The sequence below is a fragment of the Nannospalax galili genome, unplaced genomic scaffold, assembly GCF_000622305.1.
Source record: "Nannospalax galili isolate Female #2095 unplaced genomic scaffold, S.galili_v1.0 scaffold334, whole genome shotgun sequence".
Classification (NCBI taxonomy): domain Eukaryota; kingdom Metazoa; phylum Chordata; class Mammalia; order Rodentia; family Spalacidae; genus Nannospalax; species Nannospalax galili.
Window position 1 is genome coordinate 2473011 of NW_008336888.1, and position 19162 is coordinate 2492172.

The following is a 19162-nucleotide window of genomic DNA, read 5'->3' on the forward strand; positions in this document are numbered from 1 at the left end:
AATGAGTTTTTGTCATGACTGTTGCTGTAAGATAGTACATAAATTGATTTTAAAAGCATATCTGTCAAAAAAACTTAACATATACTCAGTATTTCATTGAAAATAATTTTATAGTCATAAAATAACATCAAAAACATCATTTTCATAAAAATCAGAATATTAATTTTCTTTCAGACTTTCATTGTACGTTATTATTTTGGGCATTGTGTTCCTCAGTATTTTTTTCCATACTCGTAAATTTTCGTTTTTGCTTTGGTTTTTGAAAGAGCATCTCTTTCTTTAGCCTAGGCTAGCCTAGATCTTATTATATAGACTGGGTAGGCCTAGAACTCTTGGTCAACCTTCTGCCTCAGCCTTTTAAGTACAGATTGGAAATGTGATCCACCATGCTTGGTTACTTTTAGTTTTAAAATCATTTTTATTTGCAAACAAAATATTTAAGTGATATTGAGGATTATTAGTTCTATATAATTAAAAAAAAAACTCTAAGTGGCACATCTTCATTGCAACCTTTACATATAAGATGAATGCATCTCTCTCTCACCTCTTACTGGAGAAATTTCCTTATGCAGCAGATGGTGATTAACATAGAAACTCCCAATTGGCCAATATGCAGACAAGAGGCCACAGATGGCTTATCCTTGAATAGGACACCCATTTCAAACCTGTGTCTCTCAAGGCATTGGTGGCAGCCTGCACAAGTCCTATGCAAGCTCAAATCAGACAAAATCCCAGCAAAATCCCAGATAAAAATCTGGGGCGATGACTTTGCAATTTTCATACAATATAGTTTGATGGTATTTCAATTCCTTCCCTATTGATCCATTTCCCACTGCCTCCTGCCCAATTAAATGGCCATGCTTTTCAATTATGGATTTGGACTGTGTGTGTTCTGTATATATAAGCACATGGCCATGGATGGGGAAGGGATCGAAATACCATCAAACTATATTGTATAAAAATTGCAAAAATTCAATAAAAAAAAAAGTCACCTGATTAAAAAAACAAGTTGATAGAAATGGATGAAAGTAAACTTTAGGATTCACAAACATGGTAGCTATCATAATAGAGGACATTCTGTATCTTATACAAAAAATATACTACATGTATATCCATGTAAAATGTCTGGTGTAGACTGGGGAGATGACTTAACAATTAAAGTTCTTGTCACAGAAGAAAGAGGACTAGATAGAGTTCATATTCCTAGAACCCATGTAAATTCTCATTCTCATGAATGCCTGCCTATAATTCCAGCTTCAGAAGGAAGAGACTAGGGATCTCTGGGTTAATTTGGCTGGGGAACCTAGCCATGCATTTGTGAGTGAGCTAAGAGTAAGGCATAAAAACAATGAGAGACGGTTCCTCACGTCAACCTATTAGACCTCTATAGGCATGTACCCCCCCATACGCATTTCCACACAATATACTTGTGCCCACACACATGTGAACAGACATACACACATTCATGCACACACCATACACACATACACGTAAAAAGGCAAGCACTGGTGGCATGTCACTGTGTACCTACAATTCCAATACTGGGAGATGGAGACAGGACAACTATGGGGCTCACTGGCCAGTCAATCTAGCCAATCAGTCAGTGAGCTCTAGATTCAACAAGAGAGACTCTCTCAAAATTAGAATAGAGAGTAATAGAAAAAGACAGCCAAACTTGACTTTTGTTTTCTACACATGCATTCATGGGCATGTGCTTATATATACAGAAGACACACAGTCCAGATCCATAATTGGAAAGCATGGCCACTAGCTTTTGAATAGGCACACAATACAAAAACCATGAATTATTGATTACAAAGATGAAGTACTGCTTTGTTTCCTTTGGAAGACATCCTTTTGAAAGCATTTCATTGGAAACTTGAAGATTTTATAACTAAGAAAATGCTGACTTTTAAATTTGTGTACTTTTATATTTTCTAATTACATGTTTTATTTTTTAACAGACCAATGGTATTTTTAATCTAATCTGGCAAGAATAAATGGTGATGTAGATAGTTTGGAATAGAACTCAGAAAACTGAGAGTGGGGGTTTCAATGTCAGAAACAAAAGGATTAACATTGAGGGCCAATTATGGTAGAAAGTTCTTAGCCATTTTGAAGATTTCTTTGATAGAGCACAGATGTATCCCTTTCTCTGAAAGATATTGGTCTTAGTTTCTATGACTAGAGTGTGTATTATTGCGTCATCCATATCACTGTGGAAAACTAATCTTTTTAGAGGGAAAATCATAATTTTCAATTCTTTTATTTTGAGTAGAATTCTTCTATTCCCTTATATCAGAAAGTAGTATTTATAATCACAAGCTTTGGGAAAGGTAATATCAGGACTGACTTGGTAGTGACAGCAAACCTAAACAAGATATGAAGTGTGAACTGAGAAACAAACCACAAGTAGCTTTTTTATCATCACTCCTCCTTCAGTTTCCTCTTCTGTAAAACAAAGACAATACCTACATATTGGAATCAGCACCTAGAAGTCATAGCTGCTACTTTTTAAAAAAATATTTTATTAATTTTTTTATGTGTATGTGTGTATTGCCTGCATGTAGCTAAGTGCACCCATGTTGTGCAGTGCCCGCAGAGGACAGAAGAGGGTGTTGGATTCCCTGGAACTGGAGTTACAGACAGTTGTTAGCTCCCATGTGGGTACTGGGATTTGAACCCCGGTCTTCTGCAAGAACATTGTGTTTTTAACCACTGAGCCATCTCTCCAGCCCCATAGCTGCTACTTTTTGATAATTAGCAGAAGAGAACTTCAGAGTGATTTGTTTTATCAGATAATCCAGCAGCCATCCAGTTATAGTATTGAGGGTCTGAGGCAAGTGTTCAGTATCTTATAGTAACAAACCTGAAATTTTCTACAATTTTAATACCATAGTTGTCAAATTTCTTATGAAGTTCTAAGTAATAAATATTTTAGGGTTTTGTGTTCTCAGCTGAAACCGATCCATGATGCTGCATTAATTGGACAGCAGCCATTGACAACATGTAATGAATGAATGACTGCATTTTAACAGAACTTATTTTGGGAAGTTAGTTTTAATTTTGTATGATTTCACAAGCCATGCAATATTCTTTTGTTCTATCTTAAATTACTTAAAAATATAAACTTGTCCCAGTTTTCAGTCTCTATAAAAACAGATTTTTGGCATACTGAGTACAGTTTGCCGATTCCTTTCTTGAACATATGTGAAAGGAAGATCACAAACACTACAACAGAACACCAGAGACAGTATCTTCTGAGAGCAAATATTAGAACTATTAGAACTGTACTTCTGTTGTCAATGGAAACCACTCATGTATGTTTGTGTGTGTATGTGTGTGTGTGTGTGTGTGTGTGTGTGTGTGTATGTACTCATGTATATTTTGTGTGATGCACCTGATAAGAATGTCAGAGGTCAGCTTCAGAAGTTTTTCCTCAGGAGCCACCCACCTTGTTTTTTGAGAGAGTCTCTTACTGGGACCTAGGATAGGACTCAACAAATAGGCCAGGCTATAGAACCCCTGTGATCCTCCAGTCTTTATGTCCTGAGTACTGAGATTACAAGTTCATGCCACTTTGCCCAGCTTTTTTATGTGAATGCTGGTGATCAATCTCAGGTCCTCATGCTTGTGAAGTAAGTACTTTGCTGACTGAACCATCTCTCCGTCCCAATTACTCTTGATTTTGAAAGGATAACTTTTAGAGGTAAGTATCTAGGATTATCATCTTGGCTTCTGAGATTATTAGATAAATTAGCACTAACTTCTCCCCTAAGCCCCTTCTAGACTGGGTGAATACTGTGTAGAATTCTACTCAGACTGGTTCTACATTATCCATCATGAAGACACAAGTAAATGAAGAAAGATGTGCTGTTTAGTATGGTTCTTTGAGGCACATCAGTGTCCTCAAGGATCCTGCAAAGGTTTTCTTGATTGAAGTACACACTTAGTATTCCCTATCATTTTTTTTTAAAGTTCTTTCTTTTACTTTATGTGTATGAGTGTACTGCTTGTATGCATGTAAATGCACTTGTGTTGTGCAATGCCCTCAGAGGTCAGAAGAGGGTGATAGATACCCTGGAAGTTACAGATGGTTCTTAGCCATCATGTGGATGCTGGGAACTGAAGCTGGGTCCTCTGCAAGAGCATCCAGTGCTCTTAACCACTGAGCCATCTCTCCAGCCCTGTATCCCCTATCATTTCAATTGTACTTGGTTTTCATTTCTTCAGTGTGCTTACTAGAGTACTGGCACCTTTACCCATATAACATGAATCTTTCTTCGTGTTTTTCTCTTGAAAGATTTATTGATTCATAAGACTGGTTACCTAGCTAGATACTTTAACAAGTTTCTGATACCCAGCACTTCTAGTTATAGGAAAGTTGAAGAAGGAGGTCTTCTTAGTTCTTTATGTAATTTCATTAAATTAACAGGATGTCTAGGGGGTAATAAGATTAGAAGCTGTTACCGCTAATAGCATAATTAGCTTTATAACCAGAGTACTAACAAAGACAGTAATAATATAGTAAAAAGTAGTAGCATGTTTAATTTTTTTCTGGAAGTTGTAACCAACACAATCAATAGTACAGCATTCCTGGACTCATAATTTGAGATTGTATCCTTTAGAACATATACTTTTGAAAGTGGTCAGTTTTATCAAGTTAAAAAAATATGAATCAGTGGGAAGCCATTTCTATCATCCACTCTACCTTTTAAGATGTAGGGTAAATGTCCTAGCATCTTATTCATCTGCACTCTGTCTTCTTCTCATAGAGTGATTAACAGTGCAGTGGTTCATCAGCTCTATATATGAGTATACTTGTATAAGGGGAAATCACATCTTTGAAAATATTTTCAGCCTTTTCCTTTTGATCATATCTGCCTAAAGATTTCTTTTTGATTATGTAAAAGTTAGCTGTGGTATATTTCTAATACAGCACAATATTACTTTTGGGGTACAAATAGTAAATGACCACATAGCCTGATACATCAATATCAGTTGAGCTGAATTGTTATAAATAAATAAGAATTGTTGTATAACAGACTGTTTAAATTTCGTTTCTAGTTAAAAATAAATAGGCCTTGACTTGTGTTTTAATATGACTCAAAAATAGAAAAAGTATAGGAAACATGTGCACATGGCCTGATGCATAGCACTTACTTTTGGAAATAATGTGAATAGAGGTAAAGTTAATAAATGACATGTGAACTAAAGTGGTTTCCATTAAATTTGAGAGTGTATAGGAGAAATAATATGATTTAGAGTTTAAGGAACTGGGTTAGAGGGAGGAATATTTGCTTGAAATGAATAGTTTATAGACAGCATTGGTGGATACTAAAAGAGAAATAAATTTTTGAGAGGAATTTAGAAGTACAGATTTTTATAGTCAAGAGACCTGGTTTTGTATCCTATTTTCTGGGTAACTTTCACAATCTTAGACATATTTTTTAAGGCTTAATTGTCACAACCATAAAGAGTTTAAGTATAACCTACTTCCTTGGATTATTGTTAAATTGAGTTTGATAAAGCCTGTGAAGTGTTTAAAGTAGTCCCTAGTATATTACATATGTTAGTATTTGTATTTTGCAACCTGGGGGACCACAGGTTCAATCTCAGCCACCTCTTTTTCCATTTAAATGTATTGACAAGAATAACCATCTAAAGGGAAAGCATTATGTACAAGGCAATTAATCTTTGAGATCAGAAAGACACATGATCACTTTAGCGGGCTCAATGTAATTTCATGACCACTACCCTAAACATGAGTGCTCACTGCTTCTTGATAATTATTCTCTGTCTTCCAGTTTCATTTACCATTTACTTCCCTATGTATACTCTTGTTTGAGTGGAGTATTTGGAGATCTTGCTAGAAATATAGAAGACCGCACAGCAGGACTTCAAAATCACAATCTTCTTTTTAAAAAAGTTATATTCACTGGGAGTTTCCTGTTTAAAGATAAGTGTTAGAAAAGAACTGTCCTAAATCATTTTTTTCCCTTGGTTTATTTCCTCCTCCCCTCTCTCTCTCTTAGCTTCTTGAAAACCATTTTATTGTTTATGACTTAGCTTTGCACATCTCTGAAAGACTGAAGGAATTAGAAAGCATACTCATAATCACACAACTATGAACTTCCTGAAAGTGTTCTGGCATTCTTCATTCCTGTTACTGTAGGTGGACTAACTATGTTCCTGTCTACAGCTGGTTCACTCTATCATATCTCTTCTACCTGTCAAGGACATTACTCTAGTAAATCTACTTATCCCCTAGTAAGATCTGTCTGTTTCCCTCTCTGCTGGATCATTCCCTGTAGTTCTGGATGCACCACTCCCTATCTTAAAAAGCCCAGCCTTTTCCTGGATTTCATTTTCCCTTTCCAGCCACCAACACTTTTTTTCACTTCATTTGTATAAAAAATTTCCAAAAGAGTTATCTATACCCTCTGTACTTTTTTCTTTTCCTATTTCTGGACTCTTCTAATATTGACAGCAGTATTTGACAATGCTGCTAATTCTATAATATTTGAAACACTTTCTTCCCTTTGCTGTTTTCCTTTTACATGCCTGGGTGCTTCTCACTCTTAATGACAGTTTCCTCTTCATTTCCTCAGTCTCTTATGTTGGGGAAATTCAGTGTTGAATGATTGTTATTCATTATCTTTTGACTTCTAACCCCACTTACACTCTTGGAGGTCTTGTTTCACCATTTCTTTATTCTATATATCGTCTTTATGTCTGTAGCTCTCAAATTTTTCTGTCTTGGCCAAACTCCTTATATTTAATTTTATTTAGCCAACTTGGCACCTTGACTTGGATATCAAGTAAGATTAGCATGTTCACAGTGAACTTCTGCTTTTTCTCCCCAAACTTTTCCTTCCATCATTCTTTCCTTCAGTAAAATTTTGTCTTTCCAATGACCTAAGGATAAAGTGAAATCATCGTCACTCCTTTTGCTTGTATTTGGTGGCTAGTGTTTTCGAATAACCAGGTGGCCCTTCAGAAATAATTCAGTCTGACTAATACACCACGTTGAGTTTTAGACTTTTACTACAATATGAAATGATTAGTAAATTTTTTCTAATTTTTAATCCTACCAGTTTAACTTGGGATGTAAACTCAAAATCAGAAGTTCAACTAGTAGCTTAGTATGATTTAATTAGAAAACGTTATAATGCAGGTGCATACTTATTTTGCCAAGGTTGCCATATTTTCATGTCAGAGTTTAAGTGATGAAGTATAAGTATTTAATCTAAAATGATTTCATTGTGGAATATTCATTTTGTAAAATGTGACTCTTTTTTTTTTCATTTTCCAGTTCTAGAAATTTATGAAGGAGCTATATTTCTAGTACAAGTCATTTTGAACTCTCCTACACCATGTCTGAGACCAAGTTGTTTCAAGTTCAAGCACTCTTAGATGCATTTGAGACAGCTAACCATTTTATATTGATATTACTTGGATTGGCTCTACACATTTCCCTTTTTAAAAGTTTTTACTGAGAATATATTAAACATAAAATACAAATTAGTAAGAGAATACTTTTCTCTTAATTTGGACAAATGTTAACCTTTTGCTTTATGTTCCACCAATTTGCTTTTGCTTATATCTTTTAGAAAATTTATAAACATCATGGCATTTCAATTCTAAATACTTAAATATAAAATATGACATTTCCCTGATATAATTCTCTTATATTAGGCAAAAATCTGCATTCTCTTCTCACTTAGAACAGTTAGGGTAATTTTCCTAAATTCATCTCAGAACAACTCAATATCCAAATGTGTCCAGTTATCCTTCAAATATCATTGTCTTTTTGTTTACATCAGAATCCATTCAAGGAATCCAGAGTCCTCTTTTTCATGTGGTTGCTAAGTCTCTTAAGACTCTTATGTTCTAGATCTTTCCATTCCCATGTTCTCCCATGGCAGCGATTAGTTGAAGTGATCACTTCAGGATTTCTATAATTTTACTTTCATTATGTCATTTAACTTAATGTCCTATCCCTTGTATTCCCTACAAATTAGCAGCTAGATTTAAAGGAAGAATTATATTCAAGTTAAACTCATTGCTAAAATCTCTATAGGTAATGATGTGTACTTAATGTGTATCACATCAGAGGAAGTACATATGTTTGGTCATGGATGTATTTGTGATGTGATGGTTGATTACTAAGTGGAGAATATATTGTAATATTACATTTTTCATGTTTTATTCTAATTTTGAAATCTTTAAGTTTTTTGGTGTTCTGCTTATAAATACAGTTTAGCATCAACTTTTCACAAAGATAATATTTCTGAATCTAAAAAGTTCATTAGATGTGCCTTTCATTAAAGTTGTCATTTTTCACAACTAGAGTTAATTTCCTAAAATATGAAAAGGAAGCTTAAGGCACCAAAGCAGCCACATTCACAGTAACAACTTGGAAATTATGCCATTTAAAATTATATTTTCAGTTTCCCCTTTTTGGAAACCTATCACTCTTAGCTTCTGCTATGTGATATTAGACAGATAGTTTTCTCATCATCATTTTGGTTTCCTGCTCAAAAGCCAAGACAAATATGACTAATTTGAACATTCTTTCCTTAATCTTTCTGGAACATGGATTACCAAGTTTTATCAATTTTCCTTTGTTGGTAAATAAAAAGTTACTTTCAGTCTGAACAGTATCAATATAACACTTCTACTGTGAATGACACAGTTCCTGACTTCTGGTAACCCCTGAAAAGTTGTTAATTGTTCATCTTATCACACTAAAGTATACTCCCTGAGACTTTACCTCTTTGGCATAATATAATATTATCTGTTCCTTTCTCGTTTGGTGCTCTAGTCTTTCTGTGCACAGTGGTTATCAAATTAAAATGTAACTAAAAGAGTGCTTGAAATTCTTAAGACTGGTTAGTGTAATGCTGTTCTTTGGATAACAGAAATATTATCCTTCAATGGCAGTGCTTTGTTGGTCTCGGTAATAAATTCCTAAAAAGATTGCTTTATTGCTCTTTCTTTTCAGCATCTATTATCATTCTTGGTTCCCATGAAGAACAAGTTTAGATTTTAACCAGTAAGCATAGAATTAAGTGAGAACATTTAATAAATATTCTATGCATAAAGAAATTTCAGCTTCTCAAAAATTATTTCATCACAAGGAAAATAAATAATTCTGGTCCTAAGTATCTCAAACAGTTGTATAAAGATAAAATGTAAATACGCATACAGTTTTGGGTATTGGATGTTGCTATGCAAGTATTGTGATATGCTGTTGTTTTCGTATGTGTAGATACTATTTCTCGTTTACTCTGCATTAGAGGCTTTATTCATTAGCTCCAATACACTTAAGAACTGTGTACACAGGTATTCTTACCACTCTTTTAACATGAAGAAACTCAGACTTAACATAAAAGACGTAGCTGTCTTGAAATTCGAACCTAGGTTCTTGTGATTATACTATAAGATAATCCTTGTAGAAGGTGTTTGAGACTCTAGTCATTTTAGAAGTACTGTTAACTGTAGCAACTCTAAAACTTGTTAATATTTTAACAGTATCTAGAAACATTATAATAATCCAGTTTTCTCTAACTCTTTACCCAAATGTGCTTGATTTTAGTGCTGTTCTAAAGTAACACGTTTAAAAATTTTTTATTTATTTGAGAATTTCATACATGTATGTAATGTATTTTGATCATATCCACTCCTCACACCCTCTTCTATTCCAGATCTTTCCACTCACATCCTCCTTGAAACTTCATGTAATTGTCTCTTCCTCTTCCTCTTCCTCCTCTTCCTCCTCCTCTTCTTCCACCCCCCACTCTTCTTTTCCCTCCTAGAGTTGCTAGGTTTACAGGTTTTCAATGTACCTTGCCTCAGCAGCATTTTATAGTTACATTTTATATGTCCTGTACATTTTGTCATATTTATTTCTCAGTATTTTGTAGTACTGATATTATTCTTAATCGTGATTTTGAACCTTTTAAAAGTGGGATGGGATTTTTGCACAGCTATGTATCACTCCATGGGAGTAAAATTTTGAGAACTGTATTATGTGTTAGGGGATTTAAAAAAAAATACTACATATCTATCATAGCTTGTACTTACTTATACCTAGATAGTATAGACTGGCTGATGCATAGGATATATGGTGTAGGTATGTAGTTTATCCCATTGCTGCTAGGGCCATGATGACCAAAACACCATTTTATTATCATTGTGGATCATAATCATGTACTGTACTGTACCCATGCTTTCATCAGACTGGTCTCACTGCAACTTCATTTATACCATGAACACATGAGTAATGTATCACAGTGGGTCATTTTGAAGGCCACTAGAAAACAAGAATTTATACTCATTTTTAATCAAATGAGGCCACCATCATGTATGTCATCCCTCAGGTGCCAAAATATTATATAATTTTAATGTATTATGATTTTGATGTGAGTGCATGACTATAATATAAAAGTAATCGTTCCAAAATTAAACAGTTTAGTGACATTTAAATGTACAGTTGCTAACTCTGTTTTAGTTCCCAAACATATTTTTATCCCTAAAATGAACTTGGTATTTTAAATTCCCCATCTTCTTAGTCCCTGACTGCCACCAGCCTGTTCTGTTACTATGACTTTTTCTATTCTGGATCTTTTGTACCTGGCTTCTTTCACTTAACATAACGCTTTCAAAGTTTAACCGTGTTGTACCACATGTCAGTACTTATTCCTTTTTCATTGATAGTTAATATCTATTCAGTCTATTTCTTCATCCATCATAGATATTCAAAATGTTCCTACATTTTGGCTTTTGTGAATAGTGTTGCTAAACACACACACACACACACACACACACACACACACACACACACACTTGAATACCATCTTCACTCTATTTGGTATATACCTAAGAGAGGAACTGCTACGGCATGTAGCATGCTTTTAATTTTTAGGGAGCTGCTAATCACTTCCACATTAGCTGAACCAGTTACATTCTCACCAGCAAGGCTTGAAGGGTATTTTTCTCATATCTTTACAAAAACATGTTATGTATTCTATGTGTACATGGTTGTTAGTCGTCTTAATGGGTTTGAAGAGTTACTTCATTGTAATTCTTATTTCATTTCTGTATGATGTTGAATAGCTTTTCATACCTTTTGTGTCCATTTGTATAAATGGTCCTCTTTCCTTCTTCTCCAAAACATGGTAGAGATCATTTGAAGATCCGTGGAGTTCTCTCTGTGCAGCTCTCTTATTTCTGGTTTTCTTTCCTGAAAACTTCAGTTTTGTCTTTTCTGTTTGCAGATTCTGCTGGGTATTGGATGGGCTACTTCTTTTGTGTATCATTCTGGAAGTTCCTGGAGGTAGCAATAAGATGTGACAGTTGTGAGATTCACAACTCTTTAAAAATCGCAGTGTCCAGCTCTTTGTTAGCTGATTTCTTGGGTTGCATAGCTAGCTATGATATAATATTAAATAATATGATTTTCTTAGGTTTCAGTTTTGTCACACAAGCAGGTAAAACTTGGCCTATATAGAATATTTATTTCTTTAATGGCAAAAATTTAGGTCCAGAGTGTCCCACCTTCAGATTAACTCCTTTGAGAATCCTGTGAAGGGCTCACCTCCTTTTTCATGTGTCATTTGTATCTGAGAGATTAAGCTTTTTTTGGGGGGGCTCTCTGCTGAGTGTGCTTGGCAGAGTATGGTTGGACAGGTGTTGGGGGTAATCAATTGATTTTCTTTGTCTGGCATTTGATGTAGATTACTATTCACCTGAGAGTAAGGGGCTTTCTAAATGAAGTTTGAATCTATTTTTAACCATTGGCAAGAACTGAAGTAGTCTTAATAATGAAAATCATATGCTTTGAAAGAAGTGGACTGAGGAGTACTTACTTCATTTTAGTAATGTGCATTTTCTCTTTATTTGTAATGGAAATCTCTTTTCTTTCCAGAAATATCAGAAGACTTTGTAGGATTCACATTTCTTTTTAAATTAAAGAGTGTATGATATTAGGAGAGACTTTAAAACTGATTTAAAAGGCATTTAACATTTGTGTGTAAGAGCATGTTCTTGATTTTTAATTAAAACATTACAAATTTAATAACTTTTAGTAAGTAGATATTATGTTTCAAATTTCATTGTAAGTGGATTTATAAAAATTATATATAAGCACACATCCATACACAACTCTATGTGTACATATAAAACAATTTTTAAAAGTTTATATGTAGTTTAAACTCCCATTAGCAGTGCGTTACCAGGCAGCATCTAACGTTTTCTTAGAGCACCATATAGACAGTAAATATTAGGTTCATTTACCATGCATAAAATATATGTTACAGTTACTCAGCTTCCTGTTAACAGTGTAAAAGCTGTCATAAACAGCATGTAAATGAATGTATGTTGCTGTATTCAAATAAATTTATTTACAGTGACAGGTGATTGGCCCAAAGTCTGTGGGCTGAAGACTGTGTTAAATGTATCAATTTCCCCCATTTATCAGTGTTTGGATTTAATATTTTATAATTGTATCTTCAGCTTTAGAATTAAATAAGTTGACCAACCTCAATGTAGTTGTTTTCTTGGTGATGGTGATGATGGTTTGTTTTGAGTTTAGTACCCTTAGCTCTATCCAATTTTGACTGGCTACGTACCCAAGGCTGGTATCAAACTTGTGGTATTCATGCCTCTGCCTCCCTATTAGCTGGGATTGCAGGCATGCACATTAAAGCATGGCTCTAAAATTGTTTTTAATTATAGTGCTCCAAAGCTTCTTTCTTAGTTTTAAAATAGTAGAGTAGTAAAAAATTAATGTGCTTTATAATCTTGATTGGTTTTAGTAGTTTTATTAACAGTTCATATATTTTCTATTCTGTTTGTCAGCTTATTCTTATCTGTTTTTACATTTTTGATATGCTAGCCAATATTTATTCAGTATTGAATTCATAGTGTCTTCTGCATTCTTAATTTTTACATCCAGATATTCCAGTTAATACTGGAACTGGAATGCTGTTCAGAAATTAGAAGTCCTTGAATTTAGACTCTTGATTTTGCCATCTAATCCTCATGCTTATGTTTTCAGCCTTCAAACTGTCTATAACACTACATGCTTTCTTTTCAGTTTTACCTATATTTTATTTTACAGCACTCTTAGGGAAAATGCAAAATTAAAACTGTCAGGAAGAACATAAATACCTAGGGTTTCAGAACAGCACTATTCCCTAGAGTATTCTTTTTGCTCTTTTTGGTGTAAAAACAGAAATATTGAACTGGAGGGATGACTCAGTGGTTAAGAGCACTTGCTACTCTTTCATAGGTTATGAGTTCAGTTCTTAGCTGCCATGTCAGATGGCTCACACCACCTGTAACTCCATTCCCAGGGGAATCCGATGCACTCTTCTGGCTACGTTGGGCACCCACACACATTACACACACACACCCACACTCAATATTCTAGATTATTCTAAAACATTTTACTGAATATTAAAAATGCTAGATTGGCTACATTAAAGATGAAGATTTATTTTTATCTTAGCTATCAGTTGTTTTTCTCCTTGAAAGACAAATTGATTAGAAGGAGCATCATTTAGTTTTAGGTTATTTTTTGACAAATCTGAATATTGGGAATTTTTTGTTTAATTTTTTTTATAAATGAAACATAGCAATTTTCTTTAAAATATGTTTTCTTTCCTTATATTCCAAGACAACCATTTTAGAATTCTGGTATTTAAAATCAGCTTTAATTCTAAAAGATTAAAAGAAATAACTTATTGATAGAATGAAGGGTAGTATCTTGGTAGTAGCAATCTTAGAAAAATGATCAGTGAAATATACCTATATACTAGATGAAGTGCCAGAAAGTGATGTTAAGTATCAGAAAATAAAATCTTGTCTGATCTTCATAGAGGATTTATTATTAGCATGCAGGGTTCTGCAAATAAACCAAAATATGTGCTATGTCTTGTTTGTCTTTGATACAGTGATTTTGAAGAGTAATTTTCAACTATTGGTATACAAAAATTTTAAAACTAGAGACATGCTCTAATGTAGAAGACTCTAAAGATTTATTCAAGTTCATTTAAAACATGATTATAAAAAAGTATTTAGGGGCTAGAGAGATGCCTCAGTCAGTAAAGTGCTTGTCATTTAAGCATGGGGATGTGAGTTGGATCCATGACATCCATGTAAAGAGGCCCTCACCTGCAAACCCAGTGCCAAGGTGGCAGAGATAGGATTTTTGAGGCTTGCTGTCCAGCCAATCTAGTTGAATGGGCGAGCTCCAGGTTCAGTGAGAGTTCCTGCCTCAAAAAATAAGGTGGATCATGATTGTAGAAGACATCCAATGTTTGTCTTTGGCCTCTATGTGCATGGGCACATGTGCACATGCTCCCACATACACACATGAACATACAACCACATACCTGCACACATGAACATATATATATATATATATATATATATATACACACCAAAGATTATAGAAAGACATTTATTAGGCTTTCTGCTCAAATTTATAAACACCAAAAGCATATGGCTTTTTACTCTGTGCACTTGAAATTTAGGCCAGATATGGGAAACTCAACACATTCAGTAAAATTAAAATGGTATGTTACTTTAATATAATGTGATATGAAAAACATGAGCCAAGTACAAGGAAATTGGATATTAGCTTCTAAACAGTTATTCTGCCAAATAGTTATTTGAGAGATTGCATCTTGAGCTGAGGGGCAAAGCATCAGCAGACCCCCCCCAATCAAATCCAGTTCCCTACCTACTCTCTGCAATAACTGTCTTGAGAAAAACAGTCAAGACATGTCTCAATTTGAATTCAGGAGCAAGAAAAATAAGCCATTCATTGGTGTTGTACAGCAGAAGTGGCCAGCCAACCTTTGGACTTTGTGACAATGAGTTTTAATAAAATCTCATAGTGTCTTAATTTGTTTATGATTTTGTACTGGGCTATGTTCATAACTATCTTTGACCAACACTGTGAAGCAATAGATATGTGGCTATTTCAAGCACTGTTATTTTTAAAAAACACATATCACCACCTCTATTATCTTTATTTTAAATTTTTATTTCTTTTTATTTTATGTGTATGAGTGTTTTGCATGCATGTATATAATTGCACCTATGTGTGAAATGCCTGTGGAGACAAAAAGAGGTTGCTGGTTCCCATAGAACTGGAACTACAGAAAGTTGTGAGCTGCCAGGTGGGTGCTGGTAGCTGAACCTGGGTCTTCTGCAAGAGCAGCTAGTGCTCTTAATCATTGAGCCATCTCTCCAGCCTCATATCATCTTTATTCTTACTGAGAAAGTTGGTTTGTCAGTGGCCAAAATGAGCTTTCTACTGCTTAGTGTTGTAGCCATTCAGAGAATGACTGTTCAACTAAGCTAGAAAGTCCGAGTGGCGAAGGATGCGCAGAACTGGGGGTGTAGAGAGAGAAAAGCGCATTTCTACATAAATTATTTGTGTTTGATAACATTTTATTTGGTCTGATGACTCGATAGTCACATTGTTAAATTCAGATACAGTTAAGAAATCTGCAAACTGAAGAACAATTTTAATCAGTATTTGCTTTACTACCAGTTACCTCCTCCCAGTCTTTGTTTTAAGTGCATAAGTTTTACCTCTGTACTTAAGATGAACCCCACATTGTATTTTTCTTATTTCTTCTTTAAAAAGTCAAAGTGATTTGAAAGATAATTTTAAAATCGTATTTTTTTGTATGCTCATTTTAAAAAGTAGTTTTTGTTTTCCAGTGTTATTTTCCTTTTCTGGTGTTCTTTGAGCCTTAGATTTGAATTTCTGTTTAGTATAATTTTCCTTTCAGCCTAAGCTATTTTTCTTATTATTTCTTTATGGGTAAACTCTGGAGACAAATTATTTCTGTCATTTTGTTTTGTCTTTTTTTTTTTTTTTTTATTTCTACCTAGGAATAGATCATTTTATAACTATGTTCTTTTGTTCTTGAGGGAATCTCATACTATTTCCTAAAGTGCCTGAATTGTTTTACTTCGTATAACACTGGGGGCAAGTTTGAATTCCTGTACATCCTTACCAGTACTTATTATTTATCTCTTTTCTTGTAGCTTGTTATTTTTGTGTCAGTGTTTATAATAGCTATAAAATATTCTATTTTAGGTGCTGTATTTCTGTGTAGTGTACAAGGAATAGCTGTTAATATTGATCCAGTCTTATATACATGGATCACCTATCAGCCACAGAAACGAGCAAGCAGACATATGCAACAGGTGAGAGGTTTATGTACGTTTATTCTTTTAATAAATAAACACATCATTTCTCTGTTATACTGTAGAGTTAGATATGCTGTTGTTACTGATTCTCTTATAAATACATCAGATTTTTCATCAGGGTATATGCTATGCCTTTTAGAATTCTGTTGTTTAATTTTATTTATAAGAAATTATAGCTTAGGGCTGGAGAGATGACTCAGTGCTTATGAACACTGGCTGAGTTCTTGTAGAAGACCTGAGCACCCACATGGTGCCTAATAACTGTTCAATTCCAGAGGATCCAACACCCTCTCCTTTAAAAAAATAAATTATAGCTCAAGATATTTTGACTATTGAATTGGGTTTCTTATTTTTTTTATTTTATGTGTGTGAGTATATTGCCTACATGTATATGAGTGCACCTGTGTCATGCAATGCCGCGGAGGTCAGAAGTGGGCTTCAGATTCCCCTGGAGCCAGAGTTAAGGACAGTTTGTTGCTGCCATGTGGGTGCTAAGCATCGAACCCAGATCCTCTGCAAGAGCAGCCAGTGCTCTTAACTGGTGAGCCATCTCTCCAGCCCCTTGAATGGGGTTTCCTATACTGTTGCTTATAAAGCACAGAGATTAACAAGACTAGTTTAGGTAGTTTGTCACTGTTCTCTTTTTCCTAAGAACTCATAAATGTCTGTTTTTTCAAGGCAGATTGCTTAGTAAATACCAGCTTTTGTTTTCTTTTTATTATCTCTACATTTCTTATGCATGTTTAGATTTATTCAACAAACCTGCCTTGAATGCTTATTTCTAGGATTTGATTATTGGTACATAAATTATTCCAATATGTCTTTATTTAAATGAGTATAAATTAATAAAGGAAGAAGTAGTAAATTGTAGTTTCTAAAATCTTTAAATTTTGTCTTTCAGCATGCTTACATGTAATTCTGACAATTGATTTTATTATCATTTTAAAGATGAAGTGGCACTTACTGAACGTTTTTTTTTACTTGCAGTAACACTGTTAGTGTTTTTAAGGCCATTTTTATGACATATTGCATTGTATTATTTACTCACAGCTGTAATTTTTCAGTATTATATTTGAGATCATTTTATATCATTTTTCTCTAGTAAACTAATGCTACTTATTAGGACAGAAATAAATTTTCTAATTACATAACACTAAAAATACAACCAATCCAAGGAGCATTTCTTCTTTTTTTCTTTATGCTAGGAATTAAACCTATGACCTCATGCATGCTAGGTATGTGTTCTACCACATCCCCAGCTTCATCTCCAGCTCCAAAGGAACATCCTTCAGAGATTTTTCCTTTAATTTATACATCTTAATTTCTACACTCCTTATTTTCATTCATCTTTTTTTGGGGGGGATCTTTTTGAGACAGGGTCTCCCTGCAGCCCCAGCTGGCCTGGAACTCACTATGTTAACCAGGCAGGCCCTGAACTCATAGAGATCTGCCTGCTTTTAGCATGTATATTAAGCTGAGTGTTGGAAACCAAGTTTACATAAACAACAGTTATCACTAAAAGTATCCCTCCCTCTAAAAGTATTTATTAGACAGTATCAAGGAGAATTGAAATGTCAGTTCTGTGATTGCTGTGTAAATATATGTCCAGCATTGCATGGAAACAAAAGTTTTTTACAAGCAGAGCACTATACAAAGAAGGAGTTAGGTACAGTTCACCTCATGGGACAAGGCAGGCAGGCAAGGTTGTCACGGATTGAACTGAAACACAAAGTAGATGCAGAATCATGGCAAGGAGGACACTTCAGTGATTCTAGTTTGGAGTAAACTGTACATGTAGAAATAAGCAAACATTAGAACTCAAATCATAAAGGATTTTACTTGGAATCCTCACTATTTTGTTATGTGAGACTTTTTATCTGAAACTGCTATAAATGGATTTGGATTTTAGAAAGTTGCTGTAGCAGAATGTCGAAGGTAGATGATAGAGGAGTGAAACTAATGGCAAGAAATACTTGAGAAAATATTACTCTAGAAATTCTTGATTATTTTAAAACTGGTATTTATTTCCAGTATACCATAGATTTCCCTGAAAATCAAATACAGGGTTTTACTAGCTTCAGTAAATTAGTTACTTCTTTTAATTATTAGCAAGTACATTTAATAATTTTGATTATATTTTTAATTGAATTTTTAAAATTTTTATATAATATAATTTGGTGGTATTTAGATCCCCTCCCCTATGTGCATCTCCCTTGTTGACCCTGCCCAATGTACTCTATTGGATATATAATAATGCCTATAGATTCTAATTAATGTCCCCAAATGTCCTTCAGTATGGGTGCATCCACTGTAGCCTCATTAACCTACCCAGAGGCCCATCTTGGAAGAGTTGGTTTCTGCCCCTACCAGCAGCCATCTCTTACCACAGTTTTCTGGGTTGGGTCTTCTTACCTACTTCCTCCATGTCTATGCTGCTTATAGCTATTTTTAAATTATTTTAAATTCAAAAATAACAGCTTTCTATAAACATAAGCTTACAAATAGTCATTGTCCCTGTCATGCAGTCTTACAATAATACTGGAATAAAGAGTAAATAACTAAAATTAGCATTTAGTTTTATTCACTGGGTAGATTCTTAGAATTCTAAGTAATAGTTCTATTAATGTATTTAAACCATATTTAAAGATGATTATGTTGCCAGATTGCTACCAAAATTATGCAATTTGTGTTTTTACTATCAATTTATAACATTGATATTTACCACATTTGAGCAATACTCAAAAAAATAGACGTTAAAAAACTGTCTTGCAGGAGGCCAGGCGTGGTGGTGCACGCCTTTAATGCCAACACTCAGGAGGCAGAGGCAGGCGGATCTCTGTGAGTTCAAGGCCAGACTGGTCTACATAGTGAGTTCAGGACAGCTGGGGCTACAGGAAGACCCTGTCTCAAAAAGACCAAAAAA

At 34.3% G+C, this 19162-nt stretch overlaps 1 protein-coding gene across 10 annotated transcripts in view; it reads left to right on the forward strand.

Annotated features, from left to right (window-relative positions):
- Positions 1 to 19162, forward strand: part of Vps13b (vacuolar protein sorting 13 homolog B) — a 723076-nt gene that overhangs the window by 259469 nt on the left and 444445 nt on the right. For all 10 annotated transcript variants that reach the window (XR_003849285.1, XM_029562766.1, XM_029562764.1 and 7 more), the window contains exon 20: positions 16127 to 16236. Coding sequence is in view for 9 of the 10 variants with exons in the window: in XM_029562766.1 (XP_029418626.1) it covers positions 16127 to 16236 (110 nt within the window). In the remaining variant the exon portion in view is untranslated. The remainder of the gene's footprint in view (positions 1 to 16126; positions 16237 to 19162) is intronic.